The 26,162-nt window shown below is 30.1% G+C and overlaps 1 protein-coding gene across 2 annotated transcripts in view; it reads left to right on the forward strand.

The window, feature by feature from the left end:
• Positions 1 to 24,387, forward strand: part of LOC127286718 (breast cancer type 1 susceptibility protein homolog) — a 167,545-nt gene extending 143,158 nt beyond the window's left edge. The window contains exons 5-6 of one of the 2 annotated variants that reach the window (XR_007843783.1): positions 23,524 to 23,842; positions 24,084 to 24,387. Coding sequence is in view for 1 of the 2 variants with exons in the window: in XM_051313271.1 (XP_051169228.1) it covers positions 23,524 to 23,534 (11 nt within the window). In the remaining variant the exon portion in view is untranslated. Of the gene's footprint in view, positions 1 to 23,523 lie in introns of both variants that reach the window. The other variant, XM_051313271.1, reaches the window with a different exon arrangement.
• Positions 24,388 to 26,162: the final 1,775 nt, after the last annotated feature.

Genomic DNA, 26,162 nt, shown 5'->3' on the forward strand with positions numbered 1-26,162 from the left:
AGTGGCTGATCCAATATGGCGGAATACAATAAATTTTAAAAATGTTTTTCCGCCATTTTGAAATTTTGAAAACTGACATCAGATTCGTTGTCAGAGATAACATGGTTCCCACAAAAAAACAATTCTTCATACTTTTTTGAATTTTTTTCTGCCATATTGGATCCGCCTTTTTGAATGTTTGAAAAAAAAACTTTTTGTTTACATTTTATTAACACTTTGCTTCCTCGTGGATATGTTTTGTGATCAACTCATGGTAACTTATTTAGTATCCTTCCTTCTTATGAAATCAGTTAGATAAGAAAAAGACATTCTTATTTTATTATTCCTTAGATAGATAAAGTATGACAAGCGTTAGATTGAACAAAGATAAAATTATAGTACTTTTCCTTGATAAGAGAGAGTGCAAAAAGCGTTAAATTTTCGACTCCTAAGATTTAACAAAGATACAATTATAGTAAACTTCCTTGATTAGAAAGAGTGAAAAAGGCGTCAAATTTTTCCTATATATATGTAAAGGACATGCTTTTGTTATTTTCTTTTGATAAAAGAGGAGAGAGAATCCTTACTATGAAACGAGTAAATATGCGAATTAGGCAAAGGAACACACTCTGATGTTATTTATTTTTGAAAGTGGAAGAAAGTAATACCGTTACCTGAAGAGAGACAATGTTATGCTGTTTTCATTGAATAAAACAGATAAGAATGCGTTAGATTTTCTGCGTTATAAACAGAGACCAATTTATATCATTTATCTAGAAAGAGAAAGACAGGAAGATATTTTCACTAAATAGTATCCTTACTATAAAAGCGAGTAGATATGTAAATTAGCTAAAGCAAGATAGTCTTATACTATTTTTCTGGACTGAAGAGAGAAAATGAGAGCGCAAAATTTTAAGCGTTACTTGACAGAGAAAGAATTATGTCATTTTCCTTGGAAAAGAAAGAGAGAATGAGTGACATAGTAATGTCTGTCTACTGCTACATGAGCAAAGAACATTTTATTTTCCTTTTGTATTAGAGTTTCAAATACCTGACTTTCGGGCATCGACGATCATTAAAGAAGGTCTATTGTTTTGTAGGGGTATGTTCGTCCCAGAGTCAAGAACTGTTACTTCAAGTTTTATGACTCTTTATTAGTATGTAAGGAAACAATATAATGTTTTTTCGTATTACTGTGTGAAAAAAACTTTATTTTTCAGAATATTCATTTTATGACGATTTCAATGATATGCTTTTCAACAAAAAAATCTAAACTTCAATTTTGCTTTTTATAAGATTCGTTCAGTGATTCCAAAAAAGCCATTTGAATTTTGATTTCCGTTTTGTGGGTAGGTTTTTAATACCTGACTTTCGGGCATCGACCGTCATTAAACAATATCTTTTGTTTTAAAGGGTTTGCTTGATTCAAGAGTCGAGAACTGTCCTTTCAAGTTTTATGACTCTTAATAAGTATGTGAAGAAACAAAATTATTTTTTATTTTGTCTAAATATGTAAAAAATATATTTCTCGTAATCTGCGTTTCGTGACGATTCCAACATATTTTACATAAACATAGGAACATTATTTTATCCTGAGTGTAAAAGAAGTATATATGAGCAAATCCACGAAACTTTTAACTTTCGAGAAAAAAAATTTCTTTTTTTAATTTGCAGGCACATTGATGTCACTTTGTATACACGTTTAAGTACATTTTAGCACTACAAATTCATATGCATGATTCATTTTTAGCTCACGCTGTCAATGTTTAACTCTTTAAACTCTTTAATGTTAATAAATTACATATAAAATTGAAAAATTCAACTTTTTTTATTTTTGATATCGAAGGTAATAAAATTTATTTCACTCAAAATCCTTAAGCGGCGTTTTTGTGTACAAATATATGTATGAAAATGTTTCGATCACACCATAGATTGACCTGTTTAAAGCAAAAATGCAGTTGTGCCTTTCAAAAATGTATAAATTTAAATGAAATCACGATTTTTATTATTATCTTTAAATTGTTGCCACAGGAATACAATTAGAGGCACATCATTGAAAAAGGTCTTAAAAGTTTTGTTTTTTCATCACCTTTTAAGAAATTCATTGAACTTTTATTTTTATCCAACGCCGTAATAGATATTTTCATAAGAAGACGTTCAATTGAATTTTTTTAAAAAGTGCTATCACTCAATCAAACCTTTGTATTTTTAGTTTTAGTGATGGCACACTAATGGGATAGTGAAAATTTTTTAACAAAATATGTCTGTTAGATATATTTATAGTAGCTGAAATGATATTTTACACGCCGCAAAAATAAAAACGTTAAGAATATAAACTTTTTCAAGACATTCAAATCAAATTTAAGCATTTTTTCACTTTTTAATTTATAAAACTAATTGTCAAATAAATATTTGCTAAAAAAATTTAGCAAAAAAAAGTGATACCCAAAGTTTTAATTAAAAATAATTCAGATTTTTAAGTGTTCGATTCGAGAATCACAAAAGTTAAAAGTTTCGTAGATTTGCCCATATACTATATGCGAAGTAGGTAAAGCATGATATTATAAATATTATATTATTTTAATGAATAAAAGAGCATGAGGAGAAATATTTTAAAAATGTACCAAGTTCGCTTGAAACTTGATATTTTAAATTTATTCAAAAGTAAAACTTTTTGAATCCGCTCTTTGCCGTACCCGGAAACACGAACGAGGACAAAGTAAAAATGTTCCGCCATATTAGTTTGCCATTTTGTATTTTTTAAATTTGACTTAAAAAAATATCTGCGATATTGGGTCGCCATATTAGGTCCGCTATTTTGAATTTTTTAAATCTGACCTTTTGGATTCAGCTTACTTAAAAACTTTTAATACGATACAGAGTTATCCGCCGGACGCTCTTCTTGCACCAAACGCTTCAATTTTATTTGAAAGTTTGAAAACAGTTAACGGTGTAATACATGATTCATTCAATTTGCTTGTTTGGCATTAGAGATTGTAGGACACATTTACCAATTCATTATTCCTACTCTAATTTTTCCGATGAACATATTTCCCACAGCTAATATTTTCCAAAGAAAGATTTTTCCAATAGCTAATATCCCAAATCTGAAATTTTTCACAACGGTCAGACATTTGCTCTTAATATTAAATACAAGTCCAAATTTATGTAAAGTTAATTTAATATAAAGGTATATTTAAAGAAGATGTATATATATTTCAGGACCTTTTATTACATTTATTTTATTGCCGTTCGACTGAGTAATGGCAAGAGCCGAACATTCCGGATATCGCCGACACCTCCAAAAAATGCAGCCATTTTTCAGAATGTTTGGGATATATAATCCCTCAACGTGTAAAAAATATCATTTCCCCCTTGTTTTTATTAACATACCAATGATTAACTATAAACTATGAAACTTATAATTAAAATTGAATAAAAAAAGACTAGACAATTTTGACAAGAAGAAACAAAAAAGATTATTAAGAATAATATGAAGTTAATTGGTTGAAAGATTGAAGGTTGTGAAAACATTAGATTGGAAATAGTATAATTTTTGAAAACAATAGGTTGGGAGAAGCATACTTTGGGAAAATAATATGTTGGGAGAAGTGGACTATGGGAAAAAGAAAGATTGCGAATTTTAACTATTGGGAAAAAAGGATTGGGAAATGTGATGAGGAGGATGTCTCATTCACTTCGTCTATTATTTGTTAGAATTTTAATTCATTGTCGGCCTACAAATTCTCATGATTTATGGAATCAATTTAAGCAACAATTGTCAGAAGACTTTATAAAAGTTGATTGTGTTGACGCATAAGAAAAGCTTACAGAAAAAGGTTGTTCATTTCATGACCATTTTCGCATTTTTGAAAATTAAAAAAAACTGTAAAATTGTTAAAAATTATTATTTTTTTATTTTTCATAGTGAAATATGATTTCAGGTTCCAATAAAAAAAGAAAAAAATAATTTTTAACAATTTTTTGTAATTTTGCACATATCTGAAAATTACAAAAAATTGTTGAAAATTATTTTTTTCATTTTTTTTTGGAACCTGAAATCATATTTCACTATGAAAAATAAAAAAATAATAATTTTTAACAATTTTACAATTTTTTTTAATTTTCAAAAATGCGAAAAATTCTGCGCGCGGTGTTTAAATGTTTATTGAAACCTATAAAACGTATCGGCCCACTCTAAATTTTTTTTGCAAAATCTTCTTAGTATTTCCAGGGATGTTTTTAAAAAAAAATTAAAAAAATATCATATCCAAATTGTCACGGTAATACCTAAAAATGTAATTTTTGAATTTTCTTTTATTGTAGTAAAATTTACTTCTAGTAAATTTTGATACAATACTTTAATAATAAAATTCACTTGTCAGCATAATGCGATGGGAACGGACTCGGGCTTTATTCTTGAAATATCATATATGCACATATTGTTATTATTACAAATATCTAAAAGAAAATATCATAAATACCACCAATAAATATATCTGCATGTACTCTTATATTATTTCAAATTTCTACGGGCATTCATAATTAAATATTGTTACGTATGAATTTCGTAACTTCTTATTAATAAATTATTAACATTATTAATAATTCATTAATACAATACTTGAAAAGAGGACACAATATGCAACTCAAACAAATAACACTGCTTTTAGAATCTCTTAGAGATGTCCAAATAATTATATATTAAATATTAACTTTCAATTAATAACCTAAATTGTAAAGAAGACCTATTTAAAATTCATGATAAAATTGAGAAACTAAGTGAACTAAATTAATTCAAGAAACAAAGGATGGCGCAATAAAGGTTGCTGCATCCAAAGTATGTCAGTACAAAATGAACTGGAATACTACCCCAATATTGCAAGGTTGCAATAAAGAACATTGACAACAATAAAATTACTAAATTAAAGATACTTTTTCCCACCAAAAATCAGCTCAATAAAACCAGTAGACACAAGGAGTGTCGAGGTAGTAATTGTTTGGGAGATTGAGAGAGAACTCAGTGTGGAGCTTGGAGTTTGAGTCTCTGAGTTAAGAGACTTTTTGAAACAAACCTCTAGTTTCGAGGTTGTTTCCGTTTTGAGTTTATTACTGAGTTTTAATTCGAGTTGTGATTTTTGAAGTGAGATTATTTAAAGAGTATTAAATTTTGAGTATTTTAAAGAGTGAATAATTGTAGTTTTGAAAAAAGAGAATTTAATTTTGAATTTGATTTAAAGGATATACAAATGAGTTTTTGAGAATCACTTAGTTTTGAAATTGAGATTGAAAATTAAATAGTAAATGAGAAATAAAGTTTATAGCTTATACTGAGTTTGAGATTGTTGTAATAATTGTTTAAGAAAAAGAGAATATAATATAGCTATAATAAATTGAAGAATTAATTTAATACTTAAATTGAGATACGTCGATTATTTTGAAGGATATCATTTTGAGGAATTTCGGAGGTAAATATACGTAAGAGTCCACAGACTCTTAGCATATTACACACACAACATTCTTACACATACATTCATTCACACGTAAATTGTATTAGAATACAGAATACTGTAATATTGTATTATTTGGGTTGTTACACAATATATATTTATATACAACTAATTAAATATTTGTTTGATCTTTTATTTCAAATATTCCTAACCAATTGTTTTGATTAATATGGGATCTCAACCAACTCACTGAATAATAGTGAGGTAAGGAAGGTATCCACTACCTATTACAATATAATTTGTCCGAAGGGCAACGTATATTAAAGTACCAAGTTCTTTTAGAGTTTTAGAAAATATCAATCTTTGATTGATATTGAATAATTTTCTAATTTTCAAAATTCATCTTTAACAAACTGGTAGCAGCGGTGGGATTCTTTCCTTATATTTTTGAGAATAGTTGGTTTCGAAAAAAAAAAAAAAATTTTTTTTACGCATAAATTTTACACAAAACATTTACACAAATAATTTTTATGTGAATTGATATGAGTATATGGTTTATTTAAAAACATGTTTAGCTACAAGTGCGGGTATATCGGGTAGATTTTTTTTTGTTCGCTAACGTCGAACATAGGGCAAAGTAACTACCCTTGAGTGCCGTCAAGCTCTGGTTTCTTCAAAAAACGCGAAATTTCCTTGAATAACCTTGCCGGAAGTGTGCAGCCACTTGGGCAAGTGAGAGGATTAATACAACGAAATTGTTTAAATAACAGAAATAAAATTTTAAATTAGGTTTTTACCTCGGAAAAAAGTTTTTTTTAAAAAAAAAAATTATATTTGAGTTATGCACGGTCGAAATAGTAAAGTGAAATTATAAATTGAAAATAGAGAGTAAATTGTTATGTCGTAATTTTGACGCGAAATAATTAAAAGAATTTTTTAGTATAAAGGAGAGACCTAATTCGTATAAGAAGAAATTATTTGAAAAATATCAATGTGCGAAAGTACAATCGTAAGGAACAGTTGATTTTTTTACTGAGTAAAAAAAAGAGCGAATTATTTAAAAGGAAATCAATTAAAAAGAAATAATTTCGCGAATTAAATTAATGACAGATATTGCGAAACAGTCACTGAACTGGACATATGTGTAATCGAGTACGCGTTCAGGTTACAATGCAGGATATTAGGTCATTAGGCAACATACGCTAAAGGAAGGACAGGATAATTGAGTTAAAAAAAAAATTAAATTTGTTTAGACATCTTATTTTGATTTTCAATGTCTTCTTTAATCTTAAATGAAATTATCTCTACAGTCGTACAAGAAACGCGTAAAGTAAATTTTGAAAACCAGGATTTAATCGACGAACAAGTAGAATTCACATTGACTGCCGAAACTAAATATAATTACATTTCGTCGGAATTATTTAATGTTGATTATTTAGAGTGTGATAGAGAAACGGTATATATCCTAGAAGAAGAATTTTTATGTGTCGGAGGAATTGAAATAGAAATAGAAGGTCAGGAAGTTTCTTTTGACGTGGTAGAACCAATTTACCCTACAGTAGAAAACTTAAATTTGGCGATCATAGGGTGGAAAACAGCAGGTGGAAACGTTTGGCTAAATCACCCTTTAATACACGCGTATTTTGCTAGTTTCAATTTATAAATTCAGCTAAAAAAACAAAATGACGGATAGAGAAGGAGAAAACACGGAACCAGGAGATAACGAGGTAGAGAATTTAAATGGTACAACTTTAGCTGAAATATACAGTAACCGTACAGATTTAGGATATTTAGCGATATTAGCAAATCCTAGAAATATGCAGGCAACAGGTTTAGAAAACGCTTCCATACAAATGCACCAAGCTTTAGCGCAATCATTAACTATTCAACAAGCAATAGCAAATGTCCCCATGTTCGATGGTAAAAATATGTCTGTTAGAGATTTTATACAAGATGTAGTTAATGCATCCGCCTGTATCACAGGACCATCAGAAACAGCATTCACAGTTGCTGTGATTGCTAAACTATCAAATAGTGCACGAGATTGTACCAGAAATAAACAATTCAGGAAGTTAACAGACTTGTTAGATCTTTCAAAAAATAGATTTGCTCCGGGTCTACCTTATGATCATTATCTCAAGTTAATTATGGATTTACGTATGCATAGAGATGAGAATATAGAAGAGCTAAATGATATATTACAAAGTTATATAGGAGGAGCTAGGTCAGCGCTACAAGCCAAATATGCTAACAATATAGCAAATCCTATAATTGTTTCGGTACAAGACATTGCATTGAAATCTTTTATACAAGCGTTACCCGATGAAATCTCATCAAAGGTGGATAATAAAGACCCTCAGAACTTAGAAGAAGCAATAGTATATGCTAAACGAGCGCAAGAAAAAAACAACAGATCAAATAAAAATGGTTACACTTACTATCGCGCTAATCACAATGGGGAGAATTATAGACAAAACCTAAACAGATATCAGGAGAATAGAGACAGAAATTATCACAACAGATTCCGACCGAATTTTAATAGAAATGGTAGTCAAAACTTTAACGATAGAAACCGAGAATATTGGAGAGGACAATATCAAGGTCAATACCATAATAATGGATTTCAAAATTTTTATCAAAGCGGATTTAGACAGAATGAAAGAGGAAACGAATCGAGAACTTTAAACTGGAGCCAAGTTCGTCGGGAAGGCGCGGCGCCGAACTTGAGCCATCAAACGTGCCCAGCCAATGTCAGAAATCGAGAGAATACACAATCTACACGATGAATGAATTTGTAGAAGAATCTCCAGCAACAGAATTGGAAGGGGATCAATTAATTAAGAAAAAAACAAAATTTTTTATTGATAATGGAGCAGATATCAATTTAATTAAAGGTTCAGCATTGAAAGGGTAAGCCATAGTAAATGTAAATGAAAAATCTCACATAACAGGTATCACTTCTGATAAAGTATATACTATTGGGACAATAGATATAATAATTTTGCAAAACAAACACACTTTTTATGTGGTAGAGAAAGATTTTCCCATAGCAGCAGATGGAGTTTTAGGCAGACCCTATTTAAGAGAAGAAAGAGCAAAATTAGATTTTTTTTATAACATAATAGTCACTCCATCAAAACCAACGGAACCAATACCTTTTATCGATATCGAGTCAAAAACAGCAAATAATGAAATGAAAGGCGAAGTAAAACAAGTACCGCGTTTATTGAGAATCAAAGCTAGGTCGCGTCAGATAGTAGAAATACCGTTACAAAGTACTGATCTAAAAGAAGGGTATTTGCGCAGAATAGAAACAAGGGAAGGGGTTTATCTAGGAGAAGCTTTAGTCAAACAAAAAGGGAATAAATGTAAAATAATGGCAATTAACACTACGGATAAAGATATCAAATATCAGTTACACCTCAAGAATTATTTGCTTTTGAGTATGCCAAATCTAATAGCGAAACAGAAAGTTCAGAAGCAGAAAATCGCACTAAATTAATACTAGAAAAGATGGAAGTAGATTACTTAAATCCGGAAGAAAAACAATATGTAGAAAAATGGGTCAAGTTAGGACAAGATAGATTTTTATTACCAGGAGATAAATTGCCAGTTACACCACTAGTTAAACATTACATTCCAACATCCGATGAAAATCCGGTAAAATGTAAACAATATCGACAGCCTCCGGAGTACGAACAAGCCGGAAAACAACTCAACAAAAATGGATGGAGATGACTTAATAGTAAACTCTAAATCAAATTACAACTCTCCAGTTCTAATAGTTCCAAAAAAGGCAGATGCACAAGGCAACAAAAAATGGAGACTAGTAATAGATTTCAGGGCACTAAATGAGAAGATGGTGGGGGAGTGTTAACCAATACCCCTGGTAAATTCAATTTTGGAAAGGTTAGGAAATGCGCAAGACTTTTCAGTTTTTGATCTAGCTATGGGGTATCACCAAATTGGGACAGCAGAAGAAGATCAACACAAAACTGCTTTTTCATCAGGAAGAGGGCACTATCAATATAAAAGAATGCCTATGGGAATAAAAAATGCAGCAGCTACATTTCAAAGATTAATGGACAATGTTTTGCTAGGTTTACAATGAGCAGAACTATTTGTTTATTTAGATGACATTATAATTTTTTCACAAACCCTCGAAGAACATGACAAAACTATAATTCGATTAATGGAAAGATTAAGAACGGCAAAGCTAGCACTACAACCTGAGAAATGCGAATTTCTGAGAAAAGAGGTGGCTTATTTAGGACATGTTGTAAGTGCAGAAGGAATTAAAGCAGATCCTAAAAAAATCAAAGCAATAAAAGAATTTCCAACACCAAACAAAGCAAAAGCTGTGAAAGGTTTCTTAGGAATTACAGGTTATTATAGAAAATTTATAAAAGGTTACGCTAAAATAGCAAAACCTTTATACATTCTATTAAAAAAAGAACAACAATTCCATTGGGGAAAAGAAGAAGAAAGAAGTTTCAAAAACCTAAATAGAGCGCTTTGCGAAAATCCTATATTACAACATCCAGAATTTTCGAAAACATTCAAGGTAACAACCGATGCTTCAGACCATGTTGTCAGTGCGGTCTTAACACAAGAAAAAGATGGAATTGATTTACCAGTAGCTTAGTTTTCAAAAACTTTAGTAGGAGCGGAAATAAATTATGAAACTACACAAAAAGAGTGTTTAGCAGTAATAAGCGCACTAGAACATTTTAGACCTTTTCTGTATGGAACCAAATTTATACTTCCTTGCGATCATGAGCCTTTAAAAATAATAAATAACGCAAATAAACCTACAACTCGAATGACAAAATGGCTGTTACGTCTACAAGATTACCAATATGAATTTGAGTGCAAACCAGGAAAAATTAATAGGTGGCTACCAAGGCTATCGGAAAATCCAATTAAAGAAGATGAAAGTACAGAAGAAGGGTCAGAGAATTCAGAAACAAGTTCTAGCGATGAGATCTTAAATTCAGACGAAGATTCAACAGTAGAACTAAAAAAACAAGCAATGCTAGAGAGCAAAGAAAACAAGGAAGACCTATAGGTAGTTTCAAAAAGAAAACGGTAGTGGAAGATAGCGACGAGCGGCCTATAGCATCAAGACTAAGGTCAAGGGCAACAACTACTATAAATAAAGAAGAGAAAACTTCGCCACAACAAAATTATTTTAAATCGGAAAGAGACAGTGAGGGATCTAACACAGAAGAGTCAATACAAGCGAATAAAGAAATCCCTATACTGCGACAAAGCCATAGTGTATTACCCTCACTAAGTAGAGTAAGAGAAGAAATGGAAGAAACCACATCTTCTGGAGAAGATGAAGTATTTTATAATAAAAGTCCAACAAAGAGACTTCAGAAAGATGAGATTATGATACATGTTAGCCCCCCCATAAGCAGTTTAGATGAAGAAGAAGAAGAATTACTGGTGAACAATAATGAAGTACATGAAATAGATAAACTTCAAGGAGAACAAATACAAACAAATAATGAAAATGAAGGGAACAAACAATACAATGTGGAATGTGAAATAAAAGACAATAAAGTGATAGAAAAAGAAATGTTAGAAGAAATAAGGGAATCTATAAAGCGGTACGATATGAGTATTGCAGAACATCAGTCGTATTTTTGGGATGATGAAACAACAGAAAGACCAGAGGAAGCGGAAATCGAAGAAGAACCACAAGAACAAGTTAGGACAATAGATGAAATAATTGCAGAGTTACGAGAGTTAAATAAAGATTTAGAAAAAACAACAATTCAGGAAGAAGGATAAGGTCGGAAGGAAGAACTACAAAAATTTACTGAAAGAATTAAGAAGTCGGTAACTTTTGATACTCCGCTTCATCAACAACCACCAAATGCTAGATCCACCCGGACATTCATAACGTTATAACGGAAGAAGTAGAAGAGGCTGAATTATACCCAGAAAGATTAAAAACACGAATTAAGCCAAGAAAACTAATCGAGCAAACAAAAATTTCACAAAACGAAGAAAGTGAAATTAAATCTACTAGGGGGTTAGGCCTAGGCATTACAATGCCCTACATAGACGTCCAACAACCAGTAGTAAAAAGATATGAGGATATAATAATTAAACCCAATTTAGATAGGTTAGAAAAATTGGAATATAAAAGGGAATCTCTAACAGAAACATGGGGAAATTACGTACACTTCATGTCGGCAGATCTAGAACTCAATGATCCTGTGAATAAATTAATGTCGGCTATAGGAACAATAGATATAAAGGAAATGAAAAGCAAAAAACCAAAAAGAGGACAAATTTTGGTTACACCTAGAAGTAAATACAAGACTTTCACAGTAATAATAAAAACAGAATATGATGAAGTAATAAACGAGGAAGATTTAAAAGAAGTACTATTGAATCTCAGAAAAGTATTATTGAGAGAAAACGTCAAATCAATTCTAATTCCACGACACACAGTAACACTAGATGAGTTCAAACCATCATGGATCAATAAAATAGTAGAAATTTTTTTTAGAGATGATATACAAATCCAAGTGTGCTTTGGAGAGATAGTGATACCTCCAGAGGAATACAGGACGAAAATAATTGCTGCATATCATGATAGTCTAATGGCTGGCCACAAAGGAGTAAATAAAACTTATCACAGGATTAGAGAAAAATATACGTGGCCAGGATTAAGACAAGATATAACAGAATATATAAGAAAATGTAGGAGCTGTGCACAAAAGAAAATAGTAAGGAATCGAAATAGAGAAAACATGATAATAACAGATATACCTCTAGATGCATGGGAAATAGTATCTCTTGACACTGTTGGAAAATTACCAACTACAGCGAATGGCAACTGTCATATCTTAACAATGCAAGATCAGCTCAGCAAATATAGTCTTTTCGTAACAATACCTGATATTAGCGCTACTACAATAGCACATGCAATACCACTAATTTATTATCAGTATACGGAGCACCAAAATGTATACTCACTGATCAAGGCAGGTCATTTACAAGTGACCTCTTAACAAAGTTGGCAAAAATATTCAAGGTATCACAAGTCACAACAACAGCCTACAGGCCCCAAACAAATGGAGGATTAGAGCGTAGTCACGCAGTGTTAGCAGAATTCCTAAGACACTATGCTAAATCAAAAGATGACTGGGACAGACTTCTCCCTTATGCAATGTTCGCGTATAACACTTCTGTACACGAAGCTACTAAGTTTACACCATACGAAGTAATATCGGAAAAATAGCGAGAACGCCATCTATCTTTCCAACACCAGAAAAACTAGAAACTTATGAATCATACATAAGAGAGTTAGTAAAAAGATTGATTGAAATTAGAAGAATAGTATCCAAAAACATCATACAGAGAAAAGAAAATGTAAAAGAAAGTTACGATAATAAAACGACACCCCTAAACATAAAGGTAGGAGATTTCGTAGATGTGAAAGAGGAAGTCAGAGCAGGAAAATTCTCTCCATATTACCACGGGCCATACAGAGTAGAAGAGATAACAGAAAAAAACAACTTGATTCTAAGCGATGCAGAAAAAAAAGATTTCGCAAACATAAGGATCAAGTAAAAAGAGCTTTTTTATGACAAAATAATACTAAAGGATTCATAAAAGATGATGAAGATTTTATTATTGTTTATACCGACGGTGCCTGCACAGCAAATGGCAAACCACACGCTAAAGCTGGCATAGGTATATGGTTTAACCATAAGCACTCTCTAAACGTTAGCGAAAGAGCAAGTAAAAAACAAACTAATAACAGCGCTGAAATCAAAGCCATTATGAGAGCTATCGAAATAATAAAATTTCTAGGTTATAAAAAAATTAGAGTACATACAGACTCTAAATTTGCGATAGAAGGACTAACAAATTGGGTACCAAAATGGGAAAAAATGGTTGGAAAGCTAGTCGTAAACGGGATGTTCTTAGTAAAAACGATTTCAATGAAATGAAAAAAATGATAAAAGGAATAACAGTAGAATTAATATATGAACCGGGTCATAGTGGAATAACCGGAAATGAGGAGGCAGATAAATTAGCTAAATTAGCAATAGAATAATACACGAAAGAATTATTAAGATAATATTAACTAAGAAACACGTTATAATTTATGTTTACAGAAAAATGAACTACGCAATAGGAATACTAATACTAACCGTATGGATAATCGAAATAACGTATGCAGAAATCGACAATGAAGACATTAGCATAATAACAATGAATAAAGGTATAGGCATATACTTTGAAAGAATGCCCGCAATACGTAGAGTAGCAGGTTCCTGGAGAACAGCAGTGATACTAAATATGGAAAATTTTAAGTTACACTTCAAGGAGTTAGACGAGGGTTTAAATGCTACAGAGAAGGCGTGTAAACAGATTTTAGGATATAATTGCGAACAATTCGTATCACATGAAACAATAAAAAGTAGGGTAGCAATAATAAAGTTAAAATGGAAAAAGCTGGAGAAAATCATCGGAGATTTAAGAAGACACAAAAGAATAGAAAAAAGGAATAAAAAAAACAGAAAAATAAGTAGAAGAAATGCACCATTAATAAGTATTTTAGGAAAAATAATCGGACCAACTATAGGTTTACTTACTTATGACGAAGAGGAAAATTATAAAGAAATAATGAGGGATCTAAATGAGGCTCAAAGGAATATTTCACATTTGGTAGGAGAACAGGCACATGTAGTAAGAGCAGAATTGCATACGCTCTACGATATGGCAGAAGCACAGCATAACTCATCGCAACAGTCAAGAAAGAAATTAATAAAAACTGAAAGAGAAATACTAGATTTAAAAAATCAAACTAGTCGAATAGAATACACAGGAAATTTAAGAGAACAAATAATACGATGGACTAGACAAATAGATACCTATGAGCATAATTTAGATCATACTTTAGAAATCCTAAAAGAAGCAAAAGAAGGACATCTTTCTTCAGAACTGTTATCAGACGAACAATTGATAACAATAGCAACAGAAGCGAAGAAATATTGAAAGGACCAAGAATTCCCCATGCCTATAGACGAAATAAGTACAACAGCAATCAGTAAAATAGCGGAAATAAAATTACAAATAGACACAAATGATTTAATTATGTCGTTAGACATACCTTTAGTGGAAGAAAAAGTTTATATACTCTACAGGATGCATGAACTACAAGTCAAACAGGATAAAAAAATAATAATAGCAACAGAGCATACATACTACCGCATTCCAGATATTTAGCTATAACAGCCAACGAAAGATTTTACTTTTATTTGACAGAAGAACAATTATCCAATTGATATCTAACTAATGAACAATATATTTGTCACCACAAATACGGGGCATAAGATATACTTTTAACACCTAGCTGTGAACCAAAATTAAGAAGAAAACCCACAAACAAAACTCTAAGAAGTTGCGACGTACGAATAACCAATGACCAACAACCACTATGGGAACCACTAACAACCACTGGAAGTTGGCTTTATTCACTAGTGAAGAATGAAACACTTTATCTGAAATGTAAGGACAAGGAACCTGAAACCTACCAAATAAGAGGAATAGGAATAATTCACATAAGTACAAAATGTACACTAACAATTGACGCAGTACAGTTGCCAATTTTAGCAATAAAAGAAAATCCGCACCAATATATATATATAAACCAAAATTAGAACTGAAACTAGAATACATATCACCCATAACAAGGAAATTAAATTCACAAAAAATCAACGACGAAAATGATAAACTACACCCGTATTGGAGAAAAATGGAAACAGATAAAACACTAAAAGAACTGGAAAAAGAATTGAAAACACAAAGCCTACACACACTAGGACAATTAGAACACAATCATTATTCAAATTATACATTAGCAGTGTGCATTACACTAAGTACAATCATAATAATAAGTCAAATAATAATTTGTATAAAGAAGAAAAAACTCATTAATAGCAACAACAAAACGTCCAAAATAGAGAAGAAATCAACAAAAAGTATTGAAGAAAATTATGAAATACCTTCTCTAATAAGTACCGTTCAAAACATAAACGCTACAAACAACGAAACTGAAGGAAATTCGAGCCTTGGAAATCCCTCAAAGGAAACAAAAATTTCCTACACAAAGAATAAATCGAGAGGAGTAATAAAACAAGATATAGATATACATTAAAAAAATAGGGAAGAAGAAAAATTCAAAATAACGCGGAACTAAATTTAAAAAAAAGAGAAAATATATATTTAAATATCCCATAATTTAAACTAATCGGAAAATACATGTACTTAAATATACACGTACAACAATACTGTATCATGAATACATAAGTAGATGGTATCGATTAGCAATCTAAAAAAATCAGCAAAGACGGAAGTACCCCTAATAGGTACAACGGTCTAAAAATAGGTAAGCCATAATAAAAATGTTGATCCTTAGTCTCAGCAGTCACGATGAAAAGTAAAAAAAATTTGGCACTCAAGATACATTTGGCCCATTAAATTCTATAAGGTCCACCTACAAAAAGGGCATTATTTAGAAAAAAATTACAAAAGAAATAAAACAATAAAAATAACATGAAAAGAAAACTTACCTTCAATGACGTTAAAACGAGAACAAATCAATCGCCAAATACTGCAAAAGTTTACCTAAAAAAGGGCTTTATTTATGAAAAATTACTAAAGAAATAAAACAATAAAAAAGAACATGAAAAGAAAACTCACCTAAAAAAAATGAAGGATCTTTTTTTTTTACCGGAAAATTAGAAGCAAAATCCCAACGCTATTCCTACAAAAAAAGGGCTTTATTTTAAAAAAAAGGTATAGATGTATATATATGTATAGAACAAACAAAATTTTATATAAAAAATAAAACTTACCAAGTCCCACAACAAAAGTGAACAATTTAAAAAACAATATATACATATTCAAATACTAAAAAACAGGGTTAAAAAAAAGAATATACCTGAAACAAAAGTATAATTATTAAAGGAAAATAAATATAACATACTCTAACAATTAGTAGTCGAAATACATTTTGGGTTACTAATAATAAAAAAAAAATACTAAAAAAAAACAAAAGAGGATTACAGTAAATTTAAAATTTTTTTTAATGACACAAAAAAAACTATAATTTTAATAAAAATATTGTTTTAAGAAACAAAATTATTTGCCATCATAATTTATTTATTTATTTATTTAAGTACACGGGTTTTAAAAGAACCCTTAAAGTATAAAAATATAAAAGATATAATGAGAAAATTAACGCACCAAAGCACTCTCTTACAACAAATTGTCATTCTTTTGTGCGGTGAATAGTAAAATTTTTAAATTTGTTTTGAAGCAAATCAAAGAGATTCTAAATATAATCATCATAATATATTATAATACAATAATAAAAAAAAGGGCTATGAAATTCTTTCCAAATCAAACAATATATCGAAAAAAGTAATACAAAAGATATTAAAATATTAATACAAGAAAATAAAAGATTAAAAGACGACAAGTCGAAATATTGACTCAGCGAAAACACGTGTAATATGACACGCGCACTAACTAGCCGGAACAAAAAAAAAGAAAAATTTTATTCAATTTGAAGATTTAAAAAAATAATAAATAAATAAAAAAAGAATAAATACCTAGATAGAACAAAAGGGAAGGAAAAATACTTAAAAATATATAACATACCGAAAAGATCCAAGTTTTTTCTTCATATCCTTCATAAATAAACAAAAACACAATAATAAAAAAACACACACAGACACGCACATAGCAAAAAAAAATTACACCAGAAACACCACACCAAAAAAAAAATTAAAATAAGAAAAGGATAGACAATAACAATATTAAAAAAACAATTAAAACACAAGCACAATTGAAAAGTGACACGCGCGCGGTAACGAAACTAATGAATGAATGTCAACCAAGAACGCGGGACGAAACACGAGGGGAAAACAATTGGCGATTCAAACAGCTACACTAGCGCCACAGTTGAACTAATTTAGGCGTGACTCGCTCTAAAGCAGTCTCTGTTTTGACATTTTATTTCAAATTATTTAATTATTCTGATATTTTTATTGCGTTTGTAAAATTATTTTTAAGCGTTAAATAAAAAAAAATAATTTAAAACACATGGAGTGCTACAGAGCGAGTCACACCTAAATTAGTTCAACTGTGGCGCTAGTGTAGCTGTTTGAATCGCCAATACACCGCGGAACCATAAGATGTGGACACTCATACGTAAAAGGGGAACGCACCTTCAACAGTCGGGAAGCGCTGACATCATGTCAACAAAAAAATGCGAATTGCCAAATGACTACAATTTAAAAAAAAAATTATAAAATATCATATATGTTTCTTGTTTGCTATACTATTAACCCATTAACGACCGCCAGGACGAAAAATTCACCTTCACTTAGCAGCTATTATTTTATATGAAAAAATAATTTAAAAAATTCGGGATAGCCCATTTCTAACGTAAAATTTACCGCTCTTTTCGATTCTGAAGTCCAAATTTAATTATAATTAAATCCCTAATATTTATAACAATTTTATTGCAAAAAAACATGATTTTCTTCAAAAAAATTTTTATTCAAAAAATATTTTGACATGGAAAACGACAGTTAATTTGCTCCGGAACCCAAAATATCGCGTCCTCGAATACGGTATAAGTTTTCAAAAATTCAAAATGGCGGATCCAATATGGCGGACAATTTTTTCAAAAACTCAATGGATTTATCTAAAATTTGTTACTCGGGGTTTTTGGGGTCGCCGGTTACGAATCTGAAGTTACTTTTCAATAATTCAACATGGCGGATCCAATATGGCGGACAATTTTTTCAAAAACTCAATGGATTTATCTGGAATTTGTTACTCGGGGGTTTTTGGGCTCGCCGGTTACGAATCTGAAGTTACTTGTCAATAATTCAACATGGCGGATCCAATATGGCGGACAATTTTTTCAAAAACTCAATGGATTTATCTGAAATTTGTTACTCGGGGGTTTTTGGGCTCGCCGGTTACGAATCTGAAGGTACTTTTCAATAATTCGGAATCCGGAATAGCCTACAAATTTTAAAATTCACCGAATTTGCTTGAAAATCAATACATATTGAGTATTTGGGGTCGTTGATTTCGAATTATTTCACTTTATATTGAAATCGAACACATTTTTTATTACTGATCTACTATTTTATTACTGTGTGACCATTAAATTTCACCATTTCTACCGCCAAAGGAGTACTGAAATAATCAAATTGTTTAACATTTTTTATAAAAATTTCTAAAGAGACGCGTACTTTAAAGGACTTTTTGCAGGGTTAAAATTTGTAGGCTTTTTCGGATCCGCCATGTTGAATTACTAAAAAGTAACTTCAGATTCGTAACCGGCGACCCCAAAAACCCCCGAGTAACAAATTTCAGAAAAATCCATTGAGTTTTTGAAAAAATTGTCAGCCATATTGGATTCGCCATTTTGAATTTTTGTAAAGTAACTTCAGATTCGTAACCGGCGACCCCAAAAACCCCCGAGTAACAAATTTCAGATAAATCCATTGAGTTTTTGAAAAACTTGTCCTCCATATTGAATCCGCCATTTTGAATTTTTGAAAACTTATACCGTATTCGTGTTTAGTGACCCAAAAAACATAAGTATGTGGTGCAGAAATAAAAATAATTCATGAATATATTATTTTTTGCAAAATAGTATTTTTTAAATCTTTTTTAGTGGAAAATCGCCATTTTGTCGTCCGCCATCTTAAATTTTGAAATTCGCAACTATACAGTTTTGTAGCTGGGTATTCGAGGACGCGATATTTTGGGTTCCGGAGCAAATTAACTGTCGTTTTCCATGTCAAAATATTTTTTGAATAAAAATTTTTTTGCAGAAAATCATGTTTTTTTGCAATAAAGTTGTTATAAATATTAAGGATTTAACTATAATTAAATTTGGACTTCAGAATCGAAAAGAGCGATAAATTTTACGTTAGAAATGGGCTATCCTGAATTTTTTAAATTATTTTTTCATATAAAATAACAGCTGCTAAGTAAAGGTAAATTTTTCGTCTTGGCGGTCGTTAATGGGTTAAGAAACTAAAATTTACTATCATTTAAAAAAAAAAGAGGGAGGTGTCTAAGAAAAATTACATATAATAAATACAAAAAAAATAAATAAAAACAGGACACTTTCTCATTTAATTACGGTAAAATTAAAATTTTACAAAAAAAAAGTCTAGAAGGAAGGATACAATGAATGTAATAAAACGGTTTTTTTCTAAGGTAACATAGTATATACATTTATTTAATAAAAACATACGTCATTCACGCTACATGTGTACAATGTGATGTGTAAGGGTGATGTTGGAATGAGTAGTGTCATAATATCTCTCACAAAAAAAATTATTTTTTTTTTCTAAAAAGAGAAATGAATAATAATACATATAAATAATAATTCTTAACATAATAGAAAAGGAAAAAACGCCCAATTTAACATTCATGCCAAACCGCTGACATCCGAACAGCCCAACGCTAAAAAAAGAAAAGGGGAGGGTAAATTTTTTTTATTATTATAACTTAAAAAAAAAATACAAAAAATAATATTAAAAATGTTATTTTTGCTTAAAGCAAATGAAATATCTAATAACAAAATAAGAAAAATTTAGTAACAAACTCACCGCTTCCCACCTACTCTTGACGAATGAAATCTCTTCCCACTCTGATCCATAGACCTGGAGGAAAACGATCTCAAGAGCCGGGTCTAATAAACGGGGACCGTACTCCTGAGGGTAGGCTGGTAAATTTGAATAAGGACTGACAAAAAAGTAAATGAAATCGTTTGTATACATAATATCATAATTTGTACACTAAAAAAAAGAGAAGAAATAGAGAGTAAATTTTTTTTTCTCCTTTCTCGAAAAAATATATATAAGAATAATAATAAAAAAATATATGATAATAGTAAATTGAGTAGGAAAATAAAAACAATAAAATAAACTTACCCGCGGCAACCTCCAAACACTTTATCTAACTGCAACTTTTCCAATTGGAACCGTTTCCAAACCAAAAAAGAAACAACAGAATCTACGCCACTAATTGCGAGTTCCATGGCAAGCGCGTAGGAAGAATAATCCAAATTATTATTATGAGACATAGTAAAAAAAGGGAAGATGATTTTTATAAGAAAATTTTTGTTAAAAAAGAGTAGCAACTATTGTAAGGAACGCGAAACATTAATAAATAAAGCAATAATTTATTATCAAATGAGGTAAACATGCATGCTAAAATATAAATTAGTCATTTGTATTTGGGGAAATGTGAATTACAAAAATTAATACAACATGACACCTTATAATATATATAGACTTATAAAGGAATAAATATGATTTTTTTTATATAGAAACATACTTTGCAAATAATATATATAAATAAATTTAAAAAAAAAAAGAAAAAACAAATATTTTTACCATAAATTGAAAAAAATGTTAAATTCATTAACTAAAACAGGTGTAATAATTTAATCATATTTTAAATATAATAGATAGAGGAAAGGCGCATGCAATACATATATAGTCTATTGGGTGGCTAATAAGTTAAAAAAATACTTCTTATAAATAAAGCTTCTACACAAACGAAATCCCCAATATTAATCCTATATCATATAGACTGTCAAGGGACGACAGTCAATAAGAAGGGGGGTATAAAATACCACATTTATACATTTTTTTTAGGTATTTCACATAAAAATAAATTTTCTTGTGTATTTTTTTATCCCAGTATTTTTTTTCAAATTGAGGTTTAGAAATGTTAGAAATTTATACTTAAAATTAAAAAAACAAATTTGTCTCAGACATATACAACTACAAAAATTAAACATTTTTTTATTATTGTTTTTACACACTTAATTTTTTTCATATATTATTTTGCTTTTTTCAAAATCTTGGAACTCTCTACTTTTACTACGGTTCTAATTTGAGAACAGTAATTAATAGAGAATTCCAAATCTTAACCAATTTATTTACAGAAAAACTAAGATTGGAAAACATAATACCGAAAAAAGAAACATACAACACCAGCAACATCCAAGAAACAACACAAGACCAAAACAACAAAAAACAATGTAATCAAGAGGAATTTATGTAACTTTTTTCGAAACAACTATTATAATAGACTGTCAAGGGACGACAGCGCTTAGAAGGGGGGTATTTGTTACGTATGAATTTCGTAACTTCTTATTAATAAATTATTAACATTATTAATAATTCATTAATACAATACTTGAAAAGAGGACACAATATGCAACTCAAACAAATAACACTTTATAAACATTATAAGAAATGCCTTTAGAATCTCTTAGAGATGTCCAAATAATTATATATTAAATATTAACTTTCAATTAATAACCTAAATTGTAAAGAAGACCTATTTAAAATTCATGCTAAAATTGAGAAACTAAGTGAACTAAATTAATTCAAGAAACAAAGGATGGCGCAATAAAGATTGCTGCATCCAAAGTATGTCAGTACAAAATGAGCTGGAATACTACCCCAATATTGCAAGGTTGCAATAAAGAACATTGACAACAATAAAATTACTAAATAAAACATACTTTTTCCCACCAAAAATCAGCTCAATAAAACCAGTAGACACAAGGAGTGTCGAGGTAGTAATTGTTTGGGAGATTGAGAGAGAGCTCAGTTTCGAGGTTGTTCCCGTTTTGAGTTTATTACTGAGTTTCAATTCGAGTTGTGATTTTTGAAGTGAGATTATTTAAAGAGTATTAAATTTTGAGTATTTTAAAGAGTGAATAATTGTAGTTTTGAAAGAAGAGAATTTAATTTTGAATTTGATTTAAAGGATATACAAATGAGTTTTTGAGAATCACTTAGTTTTGAAATTGAGATTGAAAATTAAATAGTAAATGAGAAATAAAGTTTATAGCTTATACTGAGTTTGAGATTGTTGTAATAATTGTTTGAGAAAAAGAGAATATAATATAGCTATAATAAATTGAAGAATTAATTTAATACTTAAATTGAGATACGTCGATTATTTTGAAGGATATCATTCTGAGGAATTCCGGAGGTAAATATACGTAAGAGTCCACAGACTCTTAGCATATTACACACACAACATTCTTACACATACATTCATTCACACGTAAATTGTATTAGAATACAGAATACTGTAATATTGTATTATTTAGGTTGTTACACAATATATATTTATATACAACTAATTAAATATTTGTTTGATCTTTTATTTCAAATATTCCTAACCAATTGTTCTGATTAATATGGGATCTCAACCAACTCACTGAATAATAGTGAGGTAAGGAAGGGATCCACTACCTATTACAATATAATTTGTCCGAAGGGCAACGTATGTTAAAGTACCAAGTTCTTTTAGAGTTTTAGAAAATATCAATCTTTGATTGATATTGAATAATTTTCTAATTTTCAAAATTCATCTTTAACAAATATAACATTTAAAATGAAAAATTATCTCTATATAGTTAATTGAAAATTTTTGATTTTAATACTGTAAATATTACAAGTATGTTATCGAACATTGCAACCGCGTTCAATACGTTGCGGCAATGTTCCCAGTTCAAATTGCAAAAAATTAACAAATAAAAGTGTTGTGAATACGTTAACGATAAGTTAAGATAAGCTTTGATAAGTGTGTGCATTTTTCCACCCGTCGGATATCAGCTCGACGCTTCGCCCTCGTTAGCTTGCGACGGTAATTTAAGCAGTAGCGTAAGTTTTTAAAACATGTATCGTTCCTTCTTTTCATCTTGTTGTTTTTTTTATGTTTTGAAATTGAGATTTTTATAAAATAAATGTATTAAAGGGTCTTAATTGTTTTATTGTGTTTTATCCCTTTAATTTATTCTCTAATAACGTAACTTGGCAGTTTCTTTTTAAATAGGATACACGATCCCTTAAAATAAACGGAATTTTCTTTTAATTTCGGCAGCTTGGTGCCTCCAGGACACAAAGGATAATTAATTTTTATAATTAATATTTTTCGGTTCGTAACACAAATTTAAAAAAAACTTAATTTGTTTATAAAAAATTGATTTCAGATATTGATTGATTCAGATTGATGACTGCAATAAGCCAACAAAATTTAAGGACAATCCATCAAAGCGTGTTGGAGATAATTTGTACATAAGATTTTGTGACATACACACAAATACATCTGGACATTTGTTTAAAACTTAAAATGTATACATTCTGGATAAAAATTATACAACCCATTTTAAAAAAATCGTTACCAATACAGAGCTTCCCCCTTCCGAGAGGAGAGGAAGCAATATAAAAATAATGTTATTTATAGAAAGATTTTCTTTAATTAAGTTTGAAGGATTATTAGATATTGATGATGAAAATGGTGTTACAAAGGTAGGTAATATAAATATTTCATATTGTATAAAATTACTAGAAGGAACTTATGCCAAATTAAATTTAAATCAAAAAGGAATTGTTGATTTTATATTAAATGCAGTGGAAGATTCTTCTACTGATGGTTCTAAATGCTTATATGTAAATGGTCCTGGAGGTTTTAAAAAAAAACTTTTGTACACTACCTTATGGCACTTATTAGTGAGTAAAGAAAAAACTGTTTTCAATATGTCATTTACAGAAATTGTTGCGTCCTTACTTCCAAGTGGTAAAACTGTTCATACATTTTTTGGGTTACCTGTTCCACTGTATAGTGATTCATCTTTAAATATAAAAGTGTGGTTAGTAAAAATGTCGTCTCTCTGAGAGCACAAAACAGTAACATGATCTGTAACAATTCTAGAACAAATTTGTAACAATTTGATAACAAAATAAAGTAAAAATTTTAATTCTGTAACAATTTTGTAACCGATCTATAACAATATTTTAGAATTATAGAAATTTTTTTTGTATCAGTTTAATAAAAGTAAAATTGTGATTTACAATTTGTAGTTTATTTAAGTAAAATTTCCCTGAATTAAAAAAAGTAACCGTGCTCAAACAGCACGGTATGTCACATAAATATCATCGGAATATTTTTTGGAATATTCCTGTGATATATAATGGAGATCAAAATGTCCGCTTCATGATGATATCTTAGTGATATTGGGAGTATTCTCCCAGTGATATTAAGGGAATGTATGAAATACTCTCTCTCTCTCTCTCTCTAATTTCTATGTTTACAAACAAAAGCCCACAGTCGTTTTTATTTAAAAGTTTATAATTTAGCTTAAAAAGCTGTTTTAAGGTGCAAAAACGTCATGGTATGACGTGTCCCCAGTACCACTTTTATATAAAAAAATGTTATTTTTAGTAAACTATAGTAATCAATATAAAAACGATTGATAGTTTCGTATTGTTTATGTTAGTAGAATTGTGAAAAACAAAGCATTTGTGAAAAAAAAATTTATTTTATTTCATTTTTTTGGTGTTAATTCTTGTCCCTCGTTTTTGCGTCATGGTATAGCCTTTTTATAAAATAACATTTTTTACATAAAAATCAAATCGAAACTTCACTCAACATTAGTTAAAAGCAACAATAAGCTCTCCTAAGTGAATTACTAAGAGGGAAACTGCTTTCAGAATTCATTTTCTTGTTTTTCACGCATCCAATGTGCATAGGAAAGCACAGAATCGTCATGGTATAGCCTTCAAATATTTCTCAATAAAATTAATAATTATTTATATTTTATGTCAACTGAAGTGTAGTAGTATTAGTTCAGTAAATATATATAACATGCAAATGAAACAGATTGAAAATCGATTATACCTAGCGGATGGGTCCAACGCGTTTTAAACGGAATAGCGTTGAAACACAGTTGGGAACACAACGGTCACTAAAAATGTTATTCAAACAATAAAATATGATAAAGTATTTATTGGGATTCGTAGAAAAAGTGTTCATGAGTAATTTAAGACCATATTTGTATCAATTTAATACGAAATAAGTGAAATAAAAGATAAAATATGAAGCACTGTTATATTAGGGTATTCTGTCAAATTTTTATATAATTCAATGAAAAATGTTTTATATATGATTTTTTAATAATTGAAGAATTATTAATTTATTATTTTAAAGCATTTGAAAGGGTAATAAATAATGAAAATTAATGTTTTTATTGTGTACTTTTTGTGTGTATTACACATCGTTTAACGACAGCAAGTTACAAGTTACACCGGTGAACGATAGATGGCAGCACTGTAAACAATTTATGGAAACAACTGTGTTGTTACCCATAAGCGTAGCTTGGAAGCCACTAGTCGTTTCGTCCCAGTCCCCACTACTGGACTCATCAGTAAGGCTACGTAGTGGGAAACCTGCCTTACACGGAGAAAAAAAAGGAGAACAGCTTAACCCGCCGGTAAAGTAGTTCTCTTAAATGAGAGTCAGCTGTTTGACCACTGGGAAAGTGAGCCGTTAGCTTCTAGAAGGGTGAACGAGGACGCTTTTTGAGGAAAGGGGGTTAGCTTTCCTGAAGGTGAAACGACAAAAGCTGAAGGTTACTCCTCAAAAGATAATCGGTTCTTCTTTCGCGGCGAAACTGCTGCTCCCTGACGAGTGAGAATAGCTCACAACTGCCAAAACAAGTGGCTCTCCTTTATCTTTCTCTGTGTATAAGACCATGGGGAAGTGAGAGTTGGATCGTGTATATATGCTACACGCCAGGCAACATCTACAATTGTTATTAAACAATAATCGAATTCTCTCAAAGCTCATTAC

The sequence above is a fragment of the Leptopilina boulardi genome, unplaced genomic scaffold (assembly GCF_019393585.1).
Source record: "Leptopilina boulardi isolate dan_hultmark-lab unplaced genomic scaffold, ZJU_Lbou_2.1 LbouV2_122, whole genome shotgun sequence".
NCBI classification, from domain to species: domain Eukaryota; kingdom Metazoa; phylum Arthropoda; class Insecta; order Hymenoptera; family Figitidae; genus Leptopilina; species Leptopilina boulardi.